We start from the raw sequence: 25,467 nt of genomic DNA on the forward strand, positions 1-25,467 counted from the left end.
ATGTACCCCAAGGGGAAAATATTGTACTTCTAAATATTGTTTATTTAGAAAAACGGTACTCCTGAAGGGACTACTTTGTTTGCTCTCAGACCTCATTTGCATATGGGTTGTGGAAATACCGATTTTGATTTCAGAGACGAATCAAAATAAACTGCAGTACATATGTAATATTGATTGAATATTGACCCTGCTTCTTTCGCAAATTGAATAAGCCGACATTTATTTTGCTACTCGGGCAATTCACGCTTCTCTTTAACTATTTGTTTATTGGTCAAGGAAGAATATCAAGCAGGACGCCATTTTGAATCTCTGACGGACGGGAAAACTCTTGCAAATAGAAATAAAACATGATATAGTGATCCAATTCAGACAACAATATCCATAGCAACGGTATCTGCGCACGTAATTCATATGTGAGCAGTTTTATTCCACAATGATATGAAATATATCAGAAATTCAAATCAGAACACAAACATTGTCAGTTAGATTTAGTTCAACGTCACATTAAACATAACGGATATATTCATACCAGAATGAAGTCTGACATCTCACTATTCGTTTGATACAGTGGGTTTGTATTCACATTCCTTTATAGTGAAGAAATCATATTTTAATCACAAAACACAAAAACAAATTTGGCACCGTGTTGACAGCACCACCAATTCACACATGTGCCTTCTCCGACGTTCGGCAAAATGTACATAAAAGTCCCGTCTCCATTGATAAATTTCATTCAACGCTGCTATTGTAGCGCCTCCTGATATTCGTATTCAGTCAAAGCATTCGTAGAACTTCGCCATGGTTGATTCCGCTTCATCGAAACCCGTCAAGACGACGAAGGCAGTAGCAAGTCATCCTAAGACAATGGATATGGTTGTAGAAGCACTCACGACGCTGAAAGACAGAAAGGGAATTTCTATACAAGCCATCAAGGCGTATATTCTGACTCACTACACCACCGTTAGTCCTACTCATCTCACTTCTAGTCTACGCCGTGCTCTCAAAACTGGTCTTGCATCCGGTATGTTGGTACGTCCAAAGGACTCGCATGCCAATGGTGTAAGTGGCCGTCTTCGTCTCGGTAAACTTCCACAGAAGCCTAGGAAATCGGTTAACAAGACGACACCTAAGAAAAAGGCGGTCAAGAAGACCCCGAAGAAAGACAAGAAGCCGAATGACAAGGTGAAGACAAAGAAACCCAAATCTGCTACATCCAAAAAGATCAAGAAGGCTGAAAAGTCACCGAAACCAAAGGCTAAGAAAGCCATCACGAAGAAAACTCCCAAAAAGACGGCGAAGCCAAAGAAGCCAGTCGCTAAGGAAGTGACTAAAAAGTAATAATGCACATAATGCATCCAAACAAAACGGCCTTTTTCAGGGCCATCACATCCTCCGAGAGGGAATACCGTAATAAGTCAATGTTGTGTTTTAATAAAGTTAGTGTCTAACAAAGTGATGATTATTGTCGCAGTAACATGTTCACATATGCTCAGTCGATTGTATGGGCGGTGTTGAAATAAACGTGTTATCAAACATGTATTCGTTCATATTCGTAGCTTCAAAATCGAGTGAGTTGCTACCTCCGCGGTGCTCCAAACCCAAGTGTGTTGAATACTAGTACTATGAATACCCGTGGGCAAAAAATCCTGGGATGGTGTCTGGCCAGCCCGGATAAAGTTTATTAAACGTGACTAAAATATTCAGTGTAGTAAGTAATCCTCGCCATGGTTGATTCCGCTTCATCGAAACCTGTCATGACGACGAAGGCAGTAGCAAGTCATCCTAAGACAATGGATATGGTTCTAGAAGCACTCACGACGCTAAAAGACAGAAAGGGAATTTCTGTACAAGCCATCAAGGCTTATATTCTGACTCACTACACCACCGTTAGTCCTACTCACCTCACTTCTAGTCTACGCCGCGCTCTCAAAACTGGTCTTGAATCCGGTATGTTGGTACGTCCAAAGGACTCGCATGCCAATGGCGTAAGTGATCGTCTTCGTATCGGTAAACTTCCACAGAAGCCTAAGAAGAAATCGGTTAACAAGACGACACCAAAGAAAAGGGCGGTCAAGAAGACCCCGAAGAAAGACAAGAAGCCGGAAGACACGATGAAGACAAAGAAACCCAAATCTGCTACATCCAAAAAGAAGGCTGAAAAGTCACCGAAACCAAAGGCTAAGAAAGCAACAACAAAGAAATCCATCACGAAGACAACTACCAAAAGGACGGCGAAGCCAAAGAAGCCAGTAGCTAAGAAAGTAACTAAAAAGTAATAATGCACATAATGCATCCAAACAAAACGGCCCTTTTCAGGGCCATCACATCCTCCGAGAGGGAATACCGTCATAAGTCAATGTTGTGTTTTAATAAAGTTAGTGTATAATAAAGTAATGATTATTGTGGCAGTAACATGTTCACATAAGCTCAGTCGATTGCACGGGGGGTGTTGAAATAAACGTGAAATCAATTATAATAATATACTGCGTACATCGTTCGGCTTTGCCTGTCGAATCGCGTGAGTTGCGCCCTCGGCGGTACTCCAGACCTAAGTGAGTGGGTTGAATACTTTGAATACCCGTGGGCAAAAAATCCTGTCTGACCAGCCCGGATAAAGTTTATTAAACGTGGCTAAAATACCCCAGTGTAGGATAATTTTAGTAAGTAATGTGATACACCATGATTGCTTAAAAAGAAATACAACCCGTATTTGTAAGATCACGTCTTGCAACAGGATAGTGTGCAATTATTGCCTTTGCCTTTTCCCCCGGCCACGCACAGTATATGGCGGAATTTCCGAATAAAATAATTAATTTGGTGGAACAAGTTTGACACTTTCACTTCTGTGTAAAATATGGGAAATATTTTATTTAAATAATTGAGTATACTTTCAGATATGTTCACATCTACACCGCATCCCATATGCCCGAAATAAACACTAGTGATACAGTAACTTTATTTGCATAGAATGATGTGGTATAATTCATGAAGGCTATACCTGCGCGTTATGTAGTATTTTAAGTTGGTGCTACTGACTATGGAGACATTTTTTTAGCTCCATGTACCAGAGTGTCATTCTTATTCTTGGCTATACAAGACAGAGGCGTTAATCGTCTTTGAGACTCGCTGCAGTGACACGTTCACACTCCTTTGTAGTACACATTCAGAATTTGACGTTTATACTAGTGGTTTTAAAATTAGCACGCCAATCACTATAGTAACAAAACCCATATACCAACAACCACCATTGAAAGTAAACGTGTGAACAAGTTCATTTGTATTTACAAAAAAATGGCGCCAAATCCTGCAACTGATGTACTGAATACATGGTGCCAGTTTATATTTTTTTTGCGTATCAGAATTTGTTATTCACGATACTTCAAAACCATAAGCCCCATATATTACAGATGCCTAAAAAGAAAACAGGAAACACAATCTATAAGTCATGGATATCTTTTCGTGATGCAACGAAATGAAACAAATTAAATACATTTTGCTTGGAAAGGGAGATACAGATACCAAAACCGAAACATACATCGTTCTCAAGTGTTTAAAAACGGGAAACCGAGGTAATACAATATGTTATTCGTGATTTTGCAGACAGAGGTGGTCGTATCAATGGAATGCATTTTTCCTGTCAGTCTATATCTGAAGCCAGTGCGCCGAACAACAATAATATACCATCATCTGGCCAGGAGAATATAAATTTACACCTAGCAGATTATCTTGAAATCTCACTGTTTTCGTTACATGCATTACATGTTGTAGATTTGACAAAATAACATAATTCCGCGTGCCTAAGTAATTTTCATACAGAGTTTTAAAATGCCGTATAAAATAGCTGAGCTAGAGTACAAATCCGGATTCTCTCTTCTCGAATGTCAGCCAATGACATTACGTTTATTATAACCAATCAAAGATGTTCATTACTGACCAATCACTACACAACGTTTAATTATTTCTAACCAATCAAATCATTTCTATTATGCACACTGAATAATATAAATAATGGCCGCCTCTTTTCAAACACAATAAATATCCTTCGTCTTGAAATAGAAGAAATATTGCATTAACATGGCACGTACCAAGCAAACCGCACGTAAATCTACCGGTGGTAAAGCACCACGTAAACAGTTGGCAACCAAAGCCGCCCGTAAGAGCGCACCAGCCACCGGAGGAGTGAAGAAACCTCATCGTTACAGGCCAGGTACCGTGGCTCTTCGTGAAATCCGCCGATACCAGAAAAGCACCGAGCTCCTTATCCGTAAACTTCCATTCCAGCGTCTAGCACGTGACATCGCTCAAGATTTCAAAACCGACCTTCGTTTCCAGAGCTCCGCTGTCATGGCCCTGCAAGAAGCCAGCGAAGCCCACCTTGTCGGTCTTTTCGAAGACACCAACTTGTGCGCTATCCACGCCAAACGTGTCACCATCATGCCCAAAGACATCCAACTTGCCCGCCGTATCCGTGGCGAACGTGCTTAAATCGTATGCCTTGGTGTACACAAATCAAACGGCCCTTTTCAAGGCCACCTCATCCTCCAAAAAGAGAACTACCGTTGTGTTGTGAGTTTGGTTAAGTTTCAGAGAATAAACTCTTAGTTTAAAATTCTCCAAGTATAAAAGAAAACACCCCAAAATAAATCTACGTTGTTCAGTTGTCCCTTAAAGTAATCAAATGCCGCAATGCGTTCACGAAATTTTAAATTAGGACCGTAAACGAGGAATTCTATAAACCCCATGCTATCACTTGTCACTGTAGAGGATTAATGAAAACGCGGTAAAGCGTACGTACTGCGTACCAAACAGGCCAATAACGTTATCGATGTTTCGACTTAGGCATATTTCATGAATATTATTTAAAAGTATTGATCATAAGAAACCACAGCCATATATTTGGTCTCAATTTGCAAACTGGCTATTGTAGTAATTAAAAGACTGTAAACTCTTCATATCATATATCATCGTAAGTTCTTTATACGAGTAGAGTATCAGTGGCACCCTACAAAGAAATTGTTTAGCTCGAAAATTGAATGAGACGCGATCTCAGAGTTGGCCACGCTCCATAAGGTTTATTAAATTATTGATATGAGATCATCGTCACAGATATTGAAAGATGAATTCGTTGCTAAAATTGTCGCTGTTAGGTGTTATGATCCTTACATCGCCAGAGTACGCTCATACATTGTCTGGGCTGAAAATGTACCCACAGAGTGTGAAACCCGAATAGGAAATTATAGAATATTTGAGTTTTCCGCTTACAATATGGTAATAGGTCATAGTGCATGCATACACCCGGATGGGTTTGGCAGTAACGACATGAACACCATAATAACATTGCATTCAGTACCCATGGGTTTAGCGAGAATAATACGCATGAGAAAGTGTGATTTGTTTTATTATCATATACCTCGTATTGCCCGTCCTCGTACCCCTATGGGAAGTGCGCCCTCACATCAGGGTAATAATGCCCAGTATCACGCCTGGCCCAGCGCGTCCGGATTTCATCATTCAAAATAAAACGCGCCATTCTAAATAACGTCGCGTGTTTAAGGTCACGCCGCGGGAGAATTGTAATTACACCTATATTAAAGGTATATGGTATAATTTTTATGAACTGGATCTGGCTTATACTGCCCTCGGTCGTACAGGCTGACGGGACCTCGCAAGCTCGGGTGCTTCTGCCGCACGACTTCGGGCCGCAAAAGCCGTATTCAGTCCATAAAGAATAATATCGTTTTGTACTGTATGACGATGATAGCATTGGATTAGCTAAAAAAAACTTCGTTACTGTAGCACACTGCAATACAAAACTACTGTAATACAAGTCTTTGTTCGTTCGATGAAACAATTCAATTCTAAATTCGTGAACGCTGAATGTTTGTGTACGTGTGATAAGAATCAATGCACATGCATATATGTCTTTTCATAATTCATCAGACAAATATTATTTTTTTGTTCACTATAAATCATAATCCAATTTGGCCAGCAGCATTCAGCATCACACACCATATTACATACGTTTTCGTTATATTCGTATATTCAAAATATAAAGCTATTTTTGGATAGAACACTTTAGTACCCTTTCATAATGTTGTTCGTGTTGGCTTACCTCGTGGGATTATTTGGAAGTTCTCAAAAATCAGAAATAATTATAAACAGGTGACAGATACTGGAAACAATGAGATAAGATGCCAGTCCCGTTATAACATTTTTAAAATAGAAGATGAACAACAGCATGCTTTAGACGCAAACATGTTTGGAAAACTAGTCGCTGTATATGAATATGTTGATCATTTTAATTCAAAATGGCCGCCGCCATCCCATATTTTTATTTACATTATCATGTTTTAATTTAATCATTCGCGCAGCAAATATAAAAAAAAATATGCTGCAGTGCATTTTGCCAGTTCTTAGTACACCCAACCTACGACACCATTTTGTTATCAAGAAACATCGACGATTGTTACACAAATTTTGAATTAACGAAGTACACTTCAATGCAACCAGAGTGGATTCCCAGGTCACCGAAATCAAACCTGCGCCGTGAGTAGGGTACTTCGTGAATGTGCCATAAAAGGAAACCACGAGTCTTCAGAGCCTTTAATATGTTCTCATTTATTGCATTGTACATTTCCTCTTCATTGTCATTTCCTATTGCAAATATGTGAAACTCGAATGCTAGTTGTTTCACGTTTTCTAGAGACCCGGTTTGCAACATCTGTGGGATTGTGGCGTATTCCGATTTCTCGATGTCCAACTTCAAATAGTCAATGATTCTCTGTGTAATGAAATGTATTAGAATGGTTTCATAATTAGATCTAGTTGACTTTCTTCTGTCTAAGTATGTGTGTTTTCAAACACTAACTTACCCGATTAACACTTTCTGTACAATAGTTTTCCCGCCAAAAATGTTGTGCAACATTTTACATTTTTAAGTATTTGTCTATAATACTTTTGAATTAAATAAACATGATTTCCTATTGTCTATAGGTCTCAATCACATTTCTGAAAAATAAATATACTTAAAATTTGAGTTCTATTCGTCAAAGGTAACAAAATCTGACTCGAAGAATTATATTCAGTGTTTTCCGGAGTATTTTGGACTGGATAGTGGTATATTTGCATAACAATATAACCCAATTTATTATAATGGTCTTCATTAGAATAAGAATAACTTCCATTGTTTTCTTGAAAACGGTGAACCGTGCTTAAAGATGCGTAATGTTGGTGTTTCAGATATAATATGTTTAAATGAGTTTTGCATAATTATCCTGATATGTATGCCTACTTGAAATGTCACCAAAAAATCCGTTTGAACAAAACTGTACACAAATACACAACACATGTATGATTGGTCGTTCGATGATCTACTTAATGAATGAATGTAGTCATGAGCGAATAAATGAACCAATCTCTTACATTGGTGTGACCGTTTTCTTTTAATATCTCGTCAAAGGATCGCATTTTCCAATGATGTTGCTGGCCTTTAAGGGTTCGGATGACGTCATCCGAGTTGTATGCATCGAGGCCAGTATTGTAGAACCATACTTGTTCAGAGTGCTTGTGATCAGGTAGACCAATCCTGAAAAAAACAATTTCAAATAACGTGGGTATCAATGGTATCGTGGGTATGTAACCCGGTAACTGTTAGGAATTCATGACACCTTTATGAGGCAGTGTGAATGTTGACTTATGTATAAATATTTTTGTCGTGTTAGGAACAATAAAGTATGCTATATTATGAAATACAATGTATAATAAAACATGTTTATGACAATTTCAATGAAAGAATGTAAAACGCAAATGCGCATGCGGCTGGTGTACCTGTATATGAACTGTTCATTCGAAACGCGCAAGCATAAGCATTTTCATTTTCATACTTTCGTTTTTTAATGTTGACACAAATATTGGGGAAACGCTGCCTTTGATTTTTCGTGTTCCGATTAATCACTTCTTTGTAAGTTTACATTGAAAACGTGTATTTTCTCAGTATTTTTATTTGTGTAGTGTGTTATGATTTATCATCACTAAATAGTTGTCGTGATCCCAAAAGTGGTCTATGTTGTGATCGGCTGCAAAATCGCCTAATGCATTAATAAACTACGCATGCGCATATCCGCTGTTCGTTTATAGTATGCTATTTATAAAAAAAATACATGCAGACGAGCGTGGTTCGTCATTTTATGGAACGAATACTAACGTCAAGGAAAACAATATACCTTGCGATAAATCACAATTCCAAGTATTTATCAGTATTTAACATGCAGTTAACACATACATGTATTTTGATTGGGCAAGGTGCTGAGTACTGGATTTCGTTTTCTGAATCGCTGTTCTATGTGCAATGTTTCGATGTATTTTGTATGTGAATACTTACGATGGATCATGCGAATATACATTACAACCATAGTTTGCCATCTCTTCGTCAAAGCTCCAGTCTGTTCTGATTCTATCAATGAAAAAATCAAACACATAACATTCAGTTACAAGCCCACCTTGTTATTTCACATAACTATCGAATATGTGCGACACAGCGACCGCTTTCCCTGACATAAATGCAAGGCAAGGCATATTACTGACATAGAATAATCTAACTGCGAATAGAATATTATTCTAGAGGAGCAAAATCTTGTGGTCCCCTCGCTTTCAACGAGATCTCGACGGCCATTCACTAATTACCGTAACCTTACCCGAATGAGTACACAATACATTGTTGATTGGAATCGGTTGGTCGAATCTTATCGTCAAAGCAGACAAACCAGCCCCCGTCTTTAGGTAGTTGACTTCCCACTCTTCGGAAACTGTTGCAATAAAAACGCGGTTTTTGGAACACATTTAGGTGATATATTAAACGCATGAACTCCTTCGCTGAATCTGACTTCATATATCGTACTGCCCGTGTTACTGTACTGGACTGTCGCGATGAATCATATGAAATGACGCCATAATTTGTATTTGGCTCATATTTGACATCATGGTTTTCATTGATCTGTAAAAAAAAATATGTGGCCACTGGTCATTTGAATAGGCGTCATGCCGTTAACTGTGAGATCTCGCATATTGCTTGAAATGCGCTGACCGAGACGTCTGACGCAGAAATAGAATGATTTAATTTTGGATTTGATAACTAAATGTTGAAATGCCGATCTTTCAGAAAGGAAATAGAGTTGATATACCCTTAATTCTTCAAAACTGACCATAATTAAATGTGTAAAGCACAATATTGAACGTGGAATTACCCCAATACGTTTTTGCTTGTCAGTCGTACACAAAGTTTTGACGCCAATAAGACGACAAGGCCTTCGTTTCTTCTGTTTTCAAGTTGGATTTTACGGATAAATCAGAATCTCACAGGGGAATGGTCTATGAATCTTGGAAGCAAATGGGTGTCGAGATCAAAAACGCCTCGAGACTTGTTTTTTTATTTTCACTCATCGTATAGTATTCTGTTTTCTCCCGTCAACACGTCTGCTGATCTACGTATGTAACTGTACAGTGGTATTTGTAACAGTGAATGGAACACTTTTTGAGTTGAAAAAACAAGTATAGCGACTCTCTCGCTCTCGCCATTTACCAAATCACTAATAATTATCATAGTCTTGCACATGAATAATTTTGGCGCAAGACGACTATATCACTATTAATCCAATTATTGTTTCCATGGCAACCAGGCCGACATCTCTACCAATAATAATAATACATCTGAATCTCTACCAAACTTTGGCTGATTGGTTCCTACCAAGGATGACTCAAAAAATCATGTTATCGTTGTCCACATCTGTAACAAAATTCATTCGATTGCTCCCTATGTTCATGTCACTTTTTTCTGATAATCCATTCATAACCTTAATTTAATCGATTCGTTCGCATCAATTTCATGAAAATCCATGCTAAGCCTTACGTTTTCGAGTTGTAAATGAAAAATCATTCCCAAAATTGTTGTTTCAATGACAACCGTACCCATGTCTGTTCTACAATTTAATGGGTTCATGCTTGTATCAAAGGAAACCTCTCCTAGAAGTTCTTGAGAACTAACTACAATTTGTTTAGTTTATCCTACCAACAGACAAACAAACACATGCTACCGAAAACATAAATTCCTTGGCGGAGATAACAATAAACTAATTCTGAAAATCGTTATACTCGCACATTCGGTAACTGACTGCGCTGAAACTTTTGTAGGCAATTGCTTTATTGTCGGTGGAAGTAACCTTTATGTTTATGCCTTCACACTGCAGCATGGCGGGCAAATCATTAATATTAATCAGGCCTGGTGCATATGTATTATCTGACTAACATATAATTTAGCCGTTCACCCGGGCGTACAGACTGAGGAGCAGACCGTTGTTGTTTCTGAGAAATACAAAATCATCACTTGTTTCATTGGATTATCTTGTAGCAAAACAATCCCCTCTGTGGGAAATTTACCTGCAAATCATAACTTGGTGTATATTTCTCTTCTTGTTTTGGAGTTTCACACAGACATGTAACGTTTCTGCGTCTAAAATCTGTGGGTGGGTACGGGAGAAATGTACATAAATTAGTAAATGCTACTAAAGGTGCTACGTGTCCGCGCCACTAATTTTTAATGTTGTGGAGCAATTGCAATTATTTCAGTATGTTGGGCACATGGCATAAATTATGAATTTGATTTTATATTTAGAAGTATGTTGAGCGTTTTTATTAACGGTTTTCATCGTATATCTCTAAACTGAACAGTTGAAATAACGACTATTGCGTTCAACTGAGAGTGTACACGAATGCTCATTTGAAATCAGGTAGAGGGGCTGGCGGAATTTGGTATTTTCAAATATATGTTTACACTATCTGAAGACAAATGTTTATTTACGTTTTCCCCAATTATTTTAAGGGATTTTTTTCTTTACCCTTTTCTTTAACGTTTTCAGCATTTAGTTGTTAATTAGTGAAGTACTAGCATGTGTTGAACATTATGTTTCGGTGGTTAGTATGACATGATTTGAAACATTGTATACACTATAAAACAGTCAGGAAATTACACTGCGATATAAACACTCAGCAGCTTTGATAACCGATACCTGTTTTGTCGTCGTGACAACATCCCGATTACATTAGCCATGGTTTCATCGTGGGATTAATTTATGTCCGTACCATATGCGCGCGTAGCAGATTTAATATTTAGTTATTAGGGGCAAATCTCATCACGTCGTTGAATGAGTGTTTGCAGCCAGTACAATGTACACTAAAATTCCAATCATACGCCGCATAACCAAAATGGAAAAAGGATACTTAGCGTCAATACAAAGCTGGATGTGATGTACAACAGCCCAATATTTGTGGTTACTTATTGATCACCTTCTTTTAGCTGTGTCATTGGAGATTAAAAACGATAGTATTATTAAATATAATACCAACACGTGATAGAACTAGTACATATATTACTAACTCGTTCAACATTTTTTAAAATAAAGGAGAGACGAGTTTATGTTAAGGTAAAATGCTACTTGTCATTTTTTAAGCATATAGCAGTGACAATATCTCATTTCAAAACAATACTGTAATTAACTATTTATTATTTATTAATCAACTGTATGTGAACTATCAAACTGATTTTTGAGAAAAAACGTTACGCAAAAAATACTTTTACCAGCAGATTCATAGACAATGAAAACAAATTTCCTCGTCAAAAATCAGTAAAATATTGTATATCTCTTAACGGTTCTAAACATAAAAAAGGACATTGTAACACATACATTTTTTCACCGTTTGTAACCGAGCAAAATTATGAAATATTGAGATATATCCTTGCTATTTTAACTGTATTTTATTGATTGGTTTGCTCTAGATTGATTACAGTAAATCCCATATTTTTAATTAATTGTCTTCATCCCTGTCACACGATTTATCAAGTATGTAAAAATGAAATAATTTTACTTTTTGTTAGGATACTACCTTAAAGCACAGGGTCACTCTTTGTAACAATAATACAGCTTCTCACGAGTAATTAAAATTTGATGATGTTATATGTTATCAAGCCGACTCAATACGTGGCCAGCAATTAATCCCTTTAATGTGAATTATGTTGCAAATGCATTCACCATAGTAATACAAAGACGACTGGCGAAGTAGAGCGTCTTAAATGTCTGTCACCCTAAGCGATACATCAGCTGATAACTATTTCTGGTGCACATCCACGCGACTTCGTTAGGTAGTAAATAACACAACTCGATCTTGAATCACTGTGTCAAAAATGTGATTTGAAAAAGACGAACGAACGAATTTTAGACGCTATCATGCACTCTTTTAGTGAGAATGAAAAATGTAGGTGACACGATGAAGAGCGTGTTCCATGTATATCTGGTATATATTTTTTCGCTAAAAAGTGTTTTTAGATTTTCAGATCGAATCGAATACGTTGCCTGGTATTTTGTCTTCCATACACACTCAATCTCAATATAATATGCACACCGGTAATAATAAATACCAGATGTAAGAGAAAATAAGTCGCATTTAATCTCCCACAACATTACCAAGTGGACACGCAAATAAAATAAAATTGAAATAGCATATTAAAAAACTTACCGATTACAACTAGTAACAGAATTGTTCCAACCAGGGCAAACACCAGTACAAACACATTTGTGCGTATGGTCATATTTTTTTCGCCGCACAATAGATATTGTGATTTCTAACGCAGTGACACCTGGTTTAAGCACGTGATGTCAAACTGTTTTTACAATTTAATTAATGTGCATTTTTAAATTTACAATTTTGTCAGGTGACTGAATTTGTAATTAAGCACAATAGTAATTTTGGAAATACATGTATATTTCATTTAAGAAGAAACATCGTTGAAACTATGTCTGATATATTCATAAATTTGACAATGTTGGTAAATGCAATGTACCCTGACAGCGTTGTAAACCGGAATTCACTGTGGTTTCAATGAACTGGAAATAAATACCGTAATTTCGATGCAGTTGAAAATATCAGCATTCTGGCTACATCATAAATTTGAAGTATTATTAAATTAAAATAAAACATCTAACAACTAATCCAGTCCAGGAGGTACTAATAGTCACTGTGTATGGCGAGTCATGAACATTTAAAATATACAAAGTCGACTGTGTTGTGGTTGCATGGGTGATTCGCCCTGTGATAGCATGTCGACTGTTAGTTCATCCGGCGGGTGACGAGATCTCGTTGGGAGAGATAGCGCCAACAGCTTTGTTTTTGCACCTGAAACAGTGTTTCATTTTTTTACATTAGGTCTGGGAAACAGTGTGAAAAAATCATAATGACAGTACTGTTGTTCTTTTTTGACAAACATCAGTCAGTTAAACTTCGAAATCCAAAAATTATACGACGAACTCATGAATCCCATCGCAGCAAATTCAGACAAATTCTGTTAAAGTGAAAATGGGTGGAAATAAAAAGCGGGGTTTCAATACCAAGTTTGAATGAAACCGGCATGTGCAGGTTCAAATGTTCTTGTTTTTTGCTGTGTGATTTTTAGGGGAGGGTGAACAAAAAAGTCCGCAAATGGACATGCACCAACTTTGATCAAAATAAGTTTTCAAGCTAATTGATAAATGACGTCGGGTGTACTCAAATACGGACTGCTAACTTATACTTTTGCAACTTAATTACCTCGTAGGCGGTTTTACAATATAAAATTCTCTTCGTCATTGCATATTGACTTGCATAGAGTGGATTAATGTTCGTCATTCTATGTCATGCGTTTCCCCCTATGGAATATGACAGGATTTACATTTTTAATGTTTGTTGATTACTGTCTTTATTCAGTGCAAATGATTTGTATGTAAACTATTCCTGCGATTTTTTGAAAACATTTTAAAAACGTGCATAAGCCACGTGCGTAATAATCATGCCATATCCTTCTATTCATACTCTGATTAGATTTTTTCACCCAGTCACTACAATCTAAGCATTGAAAATTCCAAATACGTATAAATATGCAAGAAAATGAGGTAAAATTGCGTGTGTGTGTTTTCATCGAAGCCTTGTTAACGCAGATTTCCGTTCGATTAAGTGCGAATGACAATATTAAAAACGACACGCCACCCAGTGGGAGGATTGACGGGTTTGTGATCACCATTAAGTAACGTCAGCGGCTTGACACCGGTATTTTAAAGATATATTATATATTGCGCGAGTGTTTGCTGTATACACGACAAGGAAGGCCAAGGAAGGTCGCGTAAGTTCACGAATGAAGCACGGATTCCGATGATTACTTCAGTATTACGACGTGTTTTTACGAGCAGCATATGGAATAGGATATGCGTCTTCCAAGGCTCCCGTCAGGTTTAGCATCACTTCTATTCACGGCAAATGAAGGCGATAACTTTTCGAATAAAATCTCCGTTCAGTGGATCACCCAGCTGTTGACACGAGTGGTAGATGTAGTTAACAACGTCCGGATCCGTCTGGGCCCTCACATCTTACATAAATTTGCAGCAGCCTGATTGCTCACATCGATTGTGTTAGTACGCATTTTAATACTGTTTAGTTACAGTTAATCCTTACTTTAAACACATACTGTTACTATTGTAAAATTATGTAATAACACAGCGTTTGAAATGCGAGAAAGTTTTCTCTTGGGGCACGTACCTTCAAAATGAAATGATACCTAAGTGACCTCGTGGATAAATACACTGGGAGTTATGGTGCGTGAAATGTCATTAAGGTCACGCTAAACTGAAATAGCAAACTTTGATAAACAGTTCTGTCTTCGAGCGTTCAGATAATCAATCAGTTGCAGTTTTTCACTGTGAGCCAACAGATTACTTCGACTTTTACTCCAAGGTGATGTTCGTTCTCAGTATGGTGTGGCCACTTCTGGCGTTGGTCGCTTTCAGTGTTGAAGAAAACGGTAAGGAAGTTATGTCTCCGCATCGTATACGTAACATAATTTGTTAAAGTTAAAGTTGGTGATCTCTTGGGTGCAAGTGGTAAACACGTCTGAAAGTATCCCACGTAAATGAATATTACGTTATGACGTAACAAACTTGAAGAACGTTCTAACTTTATTCAGTATTCGATTGTTTGTGGCATGACGACCATTTCTTAATAATGTGATACATTGTGGTGCAAATACTCTGTATTTTGTAAATATTATTTACTCTAGGCTTAAACAAATTATGCTTCTGGTCAGCGGGCACCACCAAAAATGGTGCGGAGCGATCTTTTTCTCACTTATTTTGCAATTGCACTGCGCGCTCTTTTGACGAACTGATGACGTTTTAAAATATAAAAGCAAATAAAAAAAATCGCCTACCGCCCTATGTTGAGAGACCGTTTGACTACAACTCCATACTCTAGGTAAATGTGTTACATATTAAGTCGGTGGGAGCCAACCAAGATGACCCCAAGAGGCTCGTTAGTTATTGCGATGGTCGTGATGGTCTGCGTGACTTGACAAAGTTAACGCCCGATTATTTTCAGCTTTTTTAATACTATAAGGCTTCTTGTTTAAATCTCAGCTTATATTTAATCCGGCAATTAAGAACATTTGAGTATTTTTGATTATGTTTAAATAATTGATTGATAATATACAATTATACAACATAGTACTATACATACTGGGTCGTTCTTACACTTTTTTTATTCAACTTTTCATTTGGTTCAATCGTGTTTTTTCATCTCATACAGTGCCGTTATTTGTTTGTACGTTATTACACAAGACGTTACGTGTTTGTATACGGTTGTATAAATGTTAGGGCTTTTGTTTTATGTTACCCGTATTGGCAGCAAACCTTCGAATATCGCCTACCAGAAAAAGATCGATTTTTTTGGAGGGGCGGTCAAACAACAATATTAGAATACGTAAGTTTTCGTCCAAATTTCGTCTTTAATTTTATCAAGATGTTGAAATATAGTATTTCACAATGTCACCTAGCATATCCAAAGTCAAAGTATTCCCACAAATATAACATATTAAAGGAAATTCGTTTTATTCACTGAAATATTGGACGCTTATGATACAGGTTGAGTAATAGTTCATTTCCATATCATTTCGATTGAGACCGAGTCACATAACTGTCAAAATCACATAACCCTGTCCTGTACTAGAATACATTATGTAAGCTGTATTAAAAATAGTATGGATTTGTTTATACAACTCAAGTTATCTAACACGATACGTTATGATACGCGTTCTCCTTGGGGTAGAGCATAGCGTTAATAAGTATAATGACGTCATATTTAGGAACATCGCCCTCATTATGTATCAATGTTTATCCGCCTGGTAGAATCGCAGAATAACAGGTGAACAACTATATGAACACCAAAGTGAACATCGAAGTGAACACCCATATGAACACCAAAGTGAACACCCACAAATTCTCAACTTTTACAGAATCACTAACAATCCGACAATTCGAAGGACAATATGAATTCACTACTTGAGGGATAAAGCAGAAGTTATTATCAGAAGATTGCAGCTTTCATTTTATTTCCTTTCCAGAAGCGGTCCCTGGCCGAGCACCTCAAATCCATTGTAAATGTGATCCGCCGTGTAGACGATTTGGGGATACGTGCAGAACACGTGGTCAGTGCTATGGTAGCACTGGTGCATCTGGACAGCTGATCCAAGGATGCTTGTCACCGGGCAAAGCACGGAAATTATGCGATGGTAATCGGCCCATGTTGGTGAGTGGGATTTCAATTATAGTTCCATGTTTATTTTACGGATTGTTACCATTGGAAATCTTTATTTTATTTCAATAATTTGCGTTGTTAAAAGGTTGACTGGGAAGTGACCAAATACTTGCAATAGCAATAAAAAAAGAACTCATTTATGTTTTCTAGGACTTCTTCTGCTGTGCGGAGGACATGTGCAACGACCTAACGTGGACCACTTTATTTTAGTCTGTTTACACATGCTTTAATGGAATGGACCCCGGAAGTGGCTGAAATACTTACTAGCGGCCGTGAATAAGGCTATGAACATTTAAATACACATTCACTCAGACATGATTATTACCATGATTGTAATATCTGATAATAGAAATATTGCTACAGCGTTATTTAGGTTGAACTAAATCATAATGTTATAGTTTATGGTTTGACAAACTCAACGCCCGAGTGATAACGTCTGACAATAAAGATAAGTAACATAAGATGCGAGTTTGCGATAAAATGATAATTTTATGGAAACTGTGTCGATAGATTTAAATTTAACATGCGGAAATGTAGGATATGTAGAAAATCTAGGTCAATTAACATATTAATAAAGGTTAAGCCAATTCTATTGGATATATGAATAAACATACAGTTCTTAGAAACAATTCTAAACTCACAGCTTTGAGTACTGAAAATGTATAGAGTCTGTGTTATATTATGCAAATTGCCTAGTTTTTCAAACCATCGCGCTTTGTACACTTGGTCGTAATCACATCAATATAGTTTGTTGATTTTAAAACGTATTTGTATTTTGTTTGTTCAATAAATAATGTGAATGCTCAAACTTTATGTTTTATACATCAGAATTTTATAAATCAATTTTATGATACATTTGTATTTTTCTAACAGTCGGAAACTGTTGACTGTGTGCTGTTCGATAATGTGATCGAATTTCACTCCATATATTTTTCATACATGCTGCAGACCAGGTCAAAACTTTAATTGCGGGTATACCTTTATCCGAATTATATGGAGTCACAAGTCAGTATATTTTTTTAAATTTGTGAAAATGCACGACACGTCCCTGCAACTAAAACACAGTTCTGAAAAATATCTGTGTTTAAATGAGCAGTCGAGTTACTGTAAAATTGTAACTTCTCTTTTCATTTTTTTTTAATTTCCGCAGTTTTAATTAAGACCTACTAGTAATCGCACGATAGCCGGACGTAGTTGTAATTATAGGGTAAACATAAACCCTGCAAAACATTGTAGAAATTGAGGTATTCCCTTTGTCGTAATACTGCTGATGCTAATTGAATGTTAATTAGTGGCAATGATCTTGACATGCACTTTATCTTCTTCCTGTTCTATTGCAAATAATACAAAAGCAACAAAACCGCCAATGTGCAAACGTCTCATATTTAAAAAAGAGTCTCACGTCAAGTGTTTATCGTACATAAATTATCTAAAACACAGATAATGAATCAACGACACATCAAGAAAGATACAACATGAAAGGTTTACACGTACATGTTTTGTTTTGTTTTTAATGGAAATTATATGTTTCTTGTTTCGTAATTATGCATACATTTTACTACTGAAAATCACCTTATCGTACGATGTTGTTATTAAATAATTATGCACACCGGTAATGAAATATTTTGAGGATTTTATTGTTGCAGCCACTGTTCGCTGCTCACGGTGGCTCTTCTGTTGAATCTACGCTAATCAATTGCGAAATCATTACAATGTACATGGTAGAGCAAACGCATATATATATATATTATCTTTGTTGTTTAACCATAGACCTTATAATTTTCTATGGTACATGTATATGTTTCCCTACTTCCAACCTCTTTTATGTAATCTATGGCTACAAGTATTCCTTGAAACGAACATATGTGAAATTCTATCTCGTGTTATATATAGGGCAATTTACAATGACGAGGACTGTCTTCACTTGTCTGATTTTTACGTGATAAGATTTTGATGAAGGAACACATCCCCTCGCTTTGAATATTGGCATGTTCATGTTCCATATGTGGAGGTTTTTGATGAACTGATTTAAATTTAATTTACAGCCTACTACTCCAATCTCCAAAAATCGAGATTTGTAAGTATATCGCATGTGTAAATTGGAAATTTTGCATTGGGGAGGGGTCCTGCTCAACATGCCCGTCGGTTCAAGTTTCCGCGATTTTTTGTGGGCGACCTCTCCCCTTCCGGTGCCGCCGTCACTGATGCATATAATTTACACTATTGACGCTTAGTGTGGTGATATACACGCAAGACGTCACCAGTCACTGTTTGCTCGAATTGTATGTCAAAAAATAAAATCGTGCTACGATATACTGTTTTTATCGCTGTGATATGTGAATTTCTGACTAGAAAACAAATCATAATAAACAAAAATATTGCTAAGAATAGTAATATATTTATGAGCATTTCGTATACGTCACACCCAATTAGCATAATAGGATATGATTCGACGTCACTCGTTTCAATCTGCTCTACAAACAAATGATATGTCAGGTGATATCCTCAGAATGTTACTCGTGTTGTCGAACATCGAACACGTACCACTCTAATCAATGTTTGCAATAATCGATACATTCTCGATTTTCGAAATGCCTTAAGTTAATTGACACTGGTCGAATACGTCAAAAAAAAATTCTATGTTAGAGCGAGGTATAGCTTCTTCCACGTTCAAAATGGCTGAAATGGCTTGAATGGCATCGTTGTGCTACTTTACAATAATTATATATGTAAAACAATAAAATTGCAATAACAAATAAAACACAACGATTATGTCAAATAAAGTATTCCACGATCATGTCAGTGTTGTGAGTGCCGTAAACTGTGGCGAGAAGCAATATCTACGCGTGTTTTAAGAAGCTATGTTTCTTTAGTTCAATGTAAACATACCCCCACCCATAAACTCCTGCGTGATTCTGCCGAGAGGTCGTGTATTTGACCTCGCTAAAATACATAGATTTGGCGTAGCTCATGGCAGTGGGAATACAAACACAAAGGGCAAACTTTAAAACACACTGAAATTGTAGGCGAATATGATATACATATTTTGTAGTTAAATAAAATAAAAATGTATAAATATCAGAAACATGTTTTAAATAATAAGTTTATACTGAGTTCACTCCGCTTGGGGGAGGGGCTCGTATGTATCTGTGTCACGTGATCTCAAGCCTCAATACTCCAACAGTTATCCCCCCCATTGTTTCTAATACACGATGTCAAACAAACTGATTCTATCTAGCACTTGAGTATCAAATTTACCTAGTCGTAAATAAGGTTTAGTTCATAACTCTATATGGCACCAATTCTAGTTTAATTAAGGTCAGGTTCCATCAGACATTGTACGTAGTATGTACTTCCCTCTAAACACTACTACTCAGCTCCCCCCCCCGCAACCTCGCTTGTCTTGCAGCATGGTTCATAGAAGCCAATAATTGTTGTTTGGAGTAATTTTATTTTCGTTTCAACGTTTCTGTTGGCATGGTTAAAATATTTCACACTATAATTTGTGGGGATCTCTGTAAGGCGTGGTCAGATACCGAGATCCTCTACCGTCTCCTCCCGTTCTCTTCTTTTCTATTATTGGTGAATCCACTAATTTCTTTTGTCTATGTTCATTTATATTTTAATTGAGTCGGCATGCGTCATTACGCGTGCGTCCATTCTAATTCAGAGAACCAGTATTTTAAATTTGTGATTGCTAACACCAGGGCCTACTCTTAAATTGCGGTGAAACTTATGCCCGAATGATCTGGTTCAAGAGTGTCGGTGGAAATGACGACTTATTTTGAAAATATGTGTTTTCAAATAAACAACAGAGTTTCGTTAAAATTCCAATTACTCGAGCTCATTATAATTTTTCAATTTCCGTCGTTTTAATTACGGGCACTATACCTGACCTCTAATTGTAGGCTAATTAACATCGCTTCCGTTTGGAATCGTCTACATGCTTTAATGCAATGGACAACATTACATATGGGAAATAGTATCGGGACTTTCTCACATGTAGCGACTATTTATACGCCTTTTTTCAACGAAGACTTTGTTTACTTATCCATATTTTGAGTTCCGCAAACATGATTTGAATAGAGTTCAGTTGTTTCGACTGAACCACTTCACAACCACACCCTCTTCCACTCTGATTAATTTGCAATTTAAAAGCTGTATTTATAATTTTGATAATTACCATTGTACTCATCGACTATAAAACGACACGTCAATATATTGCACTCTTCATATCTTGTCAACACGAAGCCATGGCGTATTATATTGTGTGTCTGTCCCTCCTTGCGATTTTACAGTGTTTAACCGCTGAAGGGAACTTTCTGAAAAAAGGTAACTTGAAATGTTTTTTTCTGTTATGTACTAATCGTAAATAAAATCGACATTGATATTCGTGGTCGTTGCACAACGCGTTTGATTGTTGTGAAAACAAATGCGTCTTGTACTTCGCCTGGAATACACGTTGAATACGTCGAACGTGGCACCTAATTCAAAAGTCACTTTATATTAATATTTTCCATCCACAGTTAGGGATACCAGGGACTGGGAAAATGAAGTGCTTTCGTCCTCGTATGAACCACCGCCACCGTCAGAGCTACCGTACAGCAGCAGCACGCAAGATTCGGATGAATTTGAATCATCCTTTGAAGGTTCTGGTGGCCGCCCATTCATACAACCGTCTAAGGTGATCTGCAAGTGCAATCCACCCTGTTATGACCAGGATACCTGTACCGTCTATGGCTCGTGTTACATCAGTTACGGGGGGTCATATAACTACTTACTTGGGTGCCTCGGTGAGCAATCCACCAAGAATATGTGCAATAATCAATACATTCAGGTAAGTCTGTTTTTCAGTGACGTCACAATTTATCTATACAGGATGTTGGAATTACGGAAAATCGCAGAATACAAACTGTGTTTTCAAGTTGTATGCTAATCAAATAGTATTGGTGTTATGGAATAGTAATTCAACTATTGGCACGCACGTCACAATTTTTCTATACTTGATATTTGATTTATGACACGTCGAATTGAAGTCAATCGCGAAAATGATATTAGAGAATAATAAATTGCGCTTATGCGCATGCGCGTTCAATTATTGGTACGTACTATTTATTTGTTAGTTGAGTGTTTCCTTTTCTGTGACATATTGATTGGTTTTAACATTTTTGATCACTTTATAGGATATATCGTGCTGTACTGGTGATTATTGTAATGATATATGGATTCTAGAAATACCATATAAAAGCGATTACTCTCCTTATTATAATTGTGGCGATGAGGGTCAATAGTCAGGTAGAGTTATTATGTTTATCATTTCCCTACCGCCCACGTTCTAGTAGTATACATGGACACACTCTGTGGTCTTTTTGTTACCGTATTGTTTATAGTTTACAGAGAAACCGTGCGAAGCGTGTAGACGAACTAGTCAATCTAATATAAAGTCATGTATCCGTTCGTCAACGACTCGTGAGTTTGGGCGTATATCCTGCCATGTGATAAACACATATATTCTAGTTTATAAATATATGTCGACTGAGCGTAGCCTTCTCATGAGTTTTAAAACTTATTAACTACGTACGTAATCTGTCAATGACTGTAACGATTGGCGGACAACACATTTACTTCGCCGGGCCTAGATGTTTGTCGAGAAGTGTGAGTGTCATACACTCGATATCCCGACATCGTTGCTCTAGGGTGTGACAGTAATAATGTTGAATTATGTGTGAGGAACTTTTGGTGTGCGTTTGTTGGGTCGATTCAGCCAGTAACTCTAGCCTTCAAAGCTAGTCGAGATTTCCTATGTCCGACACGATCCACGCACGTAACCGTAACGCAGAAATACCTTAAATAAATAAACAATTGACATCGTGAAACGTGTTTGTATTACAAACACGTTGGAATGTCTTTCTTATTTGGAAAATGTACATCAAATTTCCTAACAAATTTCGAACTTATTCCTTGTATTCGTTACACGTCAGTCGATACGATTACCGTACTGACTTTGCGGTATAATATTATTATACATCTGTCACCGTAACGCCATAAGTTACAGCGTGCCGTAATTTTGCTGTATTGCATTGGGTATTTTCATACTACCATATTAGGAAACGCGAATTCCAAATATGGAACGATTACTCGCGTAAACGTCCTCTAATAATAATAAAAAAACATGGTTGCCCCCAGGGTTTGACCGGACTCCACACAAAGAAGTTCGCTAAATCTGTTCTAAACTTTTTGGATTTCAGCATTCTCATGATGTATCCCTGGGAGGAAAAGATGTATAATAATAAGTTTATTACGAGAATACTGCAAAGTATGAACTAAGACAGTACGCGGTCGCATCGACCTCCGCTGCGCGTCGGTCGATACTCCCGCTCTACTGTCTTCGCGCATACTTTGCAGTATCCTCGTAATAACCTCATAGTATTATATTACTATTCGTTTATTGTGCAGTACTGTCTTATCTACAGACGTGTGTTGTCCATAAAAAAAATGTGTGTTCTCAATAATACCATACATAATAATGTATTATAATAGAATTGCTTTCTTATAAGTAGCGCCCTCTAGCAGCGTCAATGTTGTATTTATCGGCATTCGTCCGTCAAAAATACCGATAATGCTTTCATGCAACTGCGTCATTATCGTCGCTGACGCGTTTTGTCAATAAAGGGCGCGATGTATATGAAATATTTGTCGAGGGTTATGTAAACCCCTCGAATTTTTTTTTTATTCTATAAAATTACCCTTGCACATCTCACTGACAACAACACAAACATAACAATTTCTTCTTCGAATATTTTAAATCTCAATGTATTGTTCTTCACAGAGTATTCAAATCCATATATCCAATATGTTACAACTTTGAAGATTGCGGCGCTATACACCTGAGACTGGACGAGATATTAATTTATTAATATTTGAAAACGTAGTTACAGTCGAACTTTTATCTCATAAAGTTCGAATTTTATTTGAAACGACAAACAATTGTAATATTCATATCAGGTAAATAAATGATGAAATAAAGGACCTCATATATCGATGACGTATTTGAGTGATGTACGTTACTCTCCGTGTTTAATTTCATGCGTATTTTGTCGCCCTTTTTCAAGCCATGCAGATCTGTGCTATGCCTTTTGGTGACTACTCGACCAATCAGAGTGCTTCATTGTAAGACTTTTCACATTTTCAATCTCCTGATTTCGTATCTGAGCAATCAGGAACACGATTTCGGTCATAGCTCTTGGGATTGCAGAATTGTTTACAGGAACCACTCACCGCCTTTAAGAGCTCTTATGAGCATTTATGGGCGGTGGTTTTTAGTCAAAAGCCTGCTGCCTCGGACTTTCCATCCAAAAAGAATCCCAATACTAGTTCATACTTTATCCTATGCTTGGTACTGGCTTCTCTATATATCACTTGTGTTACACAAGAAAAATGCTCTTCAATGCACTTCACACTGTATATTGCAAAAGACCTATCAGATTTCAAAACAACAGTCTCTTCATTCTAATTAACCCCCGGTCAGTATGACCTAGGCTTTTCGGTGCTCTATAAAAAATAATAAATAGACAAAGTTGCCTAAAATCAATTCAAAACTAAATTATTTTATACACCAGAAGTTTAACAGTTCTTACCACGGGCGTGAAACCATTTTAACCATACAACAATGAACAGAGATCAGAAGTCAGTTCGCATATTCAAACCGAGGAACAATGAAACCACATTTGTTTGCACGCTATGGCACAGATCAGTACCCAAAACCACATCATATTGGCTGTCCCGCAAAAAATATCAACGTATGAACAGCAAGTGGCCTTTTAAAACAATGATGTTGCATAATACCTCTGGAAACTGTCAACAGACTCCATTCGGAATACCGAACATGCCAATCAGTCAGAGTGACCATGATTTTTGTAATAGCGCCCTCTGCGCCAAAACAAAGCAGAAATAAAGAAACGGATCTCAACTGTAGAGGGCTAAAACCACAATAGAATTATTATTCAGAGAAAGATCTGATTTTTATATATTTGAAACAAAAAAACAAACAATCAAACGTGGTCCTTCAATTCATAGTTGGGTGAGCGGAGCGGGGATTGCCTTTTTATCTATGTTGAAAGTTTGACCAATCAGTTTGCCTTTCACAGTGTTCATTTCCACATATACAAATGCACCCGCCAATGTCAGACTTGACTCCCCTATCTATAGTGTGGATCTGTGAAACAAGTGTTAGGGTAAATATCCCAATCCCAGGAGCAATAAGATCACCACAATCTAGGCAACATGTATAAGTTTATGTATGAGGTCAGTGAATTTGAATAAAATAAAATAAATTGACAATTGCCGCACTCCCTGGGGGTGATTTGGATGGTAAAACTCATCCAAAATATGCCACACCTGCCACATATCGCTCGAGAAGGGAATGGGGAGTCAAGAAACAGATCGAGTGAAACATAGAAAGGAATAGCCTGACGAGTCGCATGAGTTGCGCCCTCCGCGGTACTACGCCTACATGTCAGACTAAGTAAGGAAATGAGTTTTTGTTGACCCTGACCATGCAACCATTCTCTTATGGAAAAACCACAGGTCATAACTTCAGGAGCTAATCCCTTCCCCGGTTTAAAAAAAACGCCCTCATCAATAGGTCTAAAGTCTATATTTTGATGTTTCCAAGGCCCAATGAATGCATTTGGGAGAGATAATTCTAGACCCTATCACAATAGCAATTAAAACAGCTTATTTCATATCACAAGTATCACTTCCTTGTCAAATTACAGCAATTCCAGGCACTGATTTGACGCTGAA

At 37.2% G+C, this 25,467-nt stretch overlaps 6 protein-coding genes across 6 annotated transcripts; 5 read left to right on the forward strand and 1 right to left on the reverse strand.

The window, feature by feature from the left end:
• The first annotated feature begins 798 nt into the window (after window positions 1–798).
• Window positions 799–1,338, forward strand: LOC100376481 (histone H1.8-like). The gene has a single exon (XM_085502720.1). It carries the CDS (start codon window positions 799–801, stop codon window positions 1,336–1,338), a length of 540 nt encoding a protein of 179 aa, XP_085358846.1.
• Window positions 1,339–1,745: 407 nt separating this feature from the next.
• Window positions 1,746–2,276, forward strand: LOC146739345 (histone H1.8-like). Its single transcript, XM_085502721.1, has one exon. It carries the CDS (start codon window positions 1,755–1,757, stop codon window positions 2,274–2,276), a length of 522 nt encoding a protein of 173 aa, XP_085358847.1. The 5' UTR covers window positions 1,746–1,754.
• A 1,781-nt stretch (window positions 2,277–4,057) lies between these two features.
• On the forward strand, window positions 4,058–4,485 carry LOC100374139 (histone H3-like). Its single transcript, XM_085502920.1, has one exon. It carries the CDS (start codon window positions 4,075–4,077, stop codon window positions 4,483–4,485), a length of 411 nt encoding a protein of 136 aa, XP_085359046.1. The 5' UTR covers window positions 4,058–4,074.
• Window positions 4,486–6,281: 1,796 nt separating this feature from the next.
• LOC102805592 (putative methyltransferase-like protein 24) lies at window positions 6,282–12,649 on the reverse strand. Its single transcript, XM_085502921.1, has 6 exons — window positions 12,565–12,649; window positions 10,432–10,511; window positions 8,694–8,992; window positions 8,381–8,452; window positions 7,423–7,585; window positions 6,282–6,781 (listed from the first exon to the last, which is right to left on the reverse strand). Exons 1-6 carry the CDS (start codon window positions 12,635–12,637, stop codon window positions 6,467–6,469), a joined length of 1,002 nt encoding a protein of 333 aa, XP_085359047.1. The 5' UTR covers window positions 12,638–12,649; the 3' UTR covers window positions 6,282–6,466.
• A 2,089-nt stretch (window positions 12,650–14,738) lies between these two features.
• On the forward strand, window positions 14,739–17,470 carry LOC146739346 (uncharacterized). The gene is made up of 3 exons (XM_085502922.1): window positions 14,739–14,875; window positions 16,469–16,653; window positions 16,813–17,470. The coding sequence occupies exons 1-3, from the start codon at window positions 14,812–14,814 to the stop codon at window positions 16,870–16,872; spliced, it is 309 nt and encodes a 102-aa protein (XP_085359048.1). The 5' UTR covers window positions 14,739–14,811; the 3' UTR covers window positions 16,873–17,470.
• Window positions 17,471–20,827: 3,357 nt separating this feature from the next.
• LOC100371811 (uncharacterized) lies at window positions 20,828–23,707 on the forward strand. The gene is made up of 4 exons (XM_085502923.1): window positions 20,828–20,994; window positions 21,189–21,499; window positions 21,846–21,957; window positions 23,492–23,707. Exons 1-3 carry the CDS (start codon window positions 20,916–20,918, stop codon window positions 21,951–21,953), a joined length of 498 nt encoding a protein of 165 aa, XP_085359049.1. The 5' UTR covers window positions 20,828–20,915; the 3' UTR covers window positions 21,954–21,957; window positions 23,492–23,707.
• The last annotated feature ends 1,760 nt before the right edge of the window (window positions 23,708–25,467 follow it).

The sequence above is a fragment of the Saccoglossus kowalevskii genome, chromosome 8, assembly GCF_978046115.1.
Source record: "Saccoglossus kowalevskii chromosome 8, keSacKowa6.1, whole genome shotgun sequence".
In the NCBI taxonomy this organism is placed as follows: domain Eukaryota; kingdom Metazoa; phylum Hemichordata; class Enteropneusta; family Harrimaniidae; genus Saccoglossus; species Saccoglossus kowalevskii.

Excerpts from the sequence above, each read along its gene's own strand:
- LOC100376481 (XM_085502720.1), top strand. The coding sequence starts at position 799 with ATGGTTGATTCCGCTTCATCGAAACCCGTCAAGACGACGAAGGCAGTA.
- LOC146739345 (XM_085502721.1), top strand. The coding sequence starts at position 1,755 with ATGACGACGAAGGCAGTAGCAAGTCATCCTAAGACAATGGATATGGTT.
- LOC100374139 (XM_085502920.1), top strand. The coding sequence starts at position 4,075 with ATGGCACGTACCAAGCAAACCGCACGTAAATCTACCGGTGGTAAAGCA.
- LOC102805592 (XM_085502921.1), bottom strand. The coding sequence starts at position 12,637 with ATGACCATACGCACAAATGTGTTTGTACTGGTGTTTGCCCTGGTTGGA. Across the intron at positions 10,512-12,564 it reads TCTGTTACTAGTTGTAATCG|ATTTTAGACGCAGAAACGTT; the intron begins GTAAGTTTTTTA and ends ACCCACCCACAG. Across the intron at positions 6,782-7,422 it reads AAGAAAACGGTCACACCAAT|AGAATCATTGACTATTTGAA; the intron begins GTAAGAGATTGG and ends TTCATTACACAG.
- LOC146739346 (XM_085502922.1), top strand. The coding sequence starts at position 14,812 with ATGTTCGTTCTCAGTATGGTGTGGCCACTTCTGGCGTTGGTCGCTTTC. Across the intron at positions 14,876-16,468 it reads TTTCAGTGTTGAAGAAAACG|AAGCGGTCCCTGGCCGAGCA; the intron begins GTAAGGAAGTTA and ends TTTCCTTTCCAG. Across the intron at positions 16,654-16,812 it reads ATGGTAATCGGCCCATGTTG|GACTTCTTCTGCTGTGCGGA; the intron begins GTGAGTGGGATT and ends TATGTTTTCTAG.
- LOC100371811 (XM_085502923.1), top strand. The coding sequence starts at position 20,916 with ATGGCGTATTATATTGTGTGTCTGTCCCTCCTTGCGATTTTACAGTGT. Across the intron at positions 20,995-21,188 it reads AGGGAACTTTCTGAAAAAAG|TTAGGGATACCAGGGACTGG; the intron begins GTAACTTGAAAT and ends TTCCATCCACAG. Across the intron at positions 21,500-21,845 it reads GCAATAATCAATACATTCAG|GATATATCGTGCTGTACTGG; the intron begins GTAAGTCTGTTT and ends ATCACTTTATAG.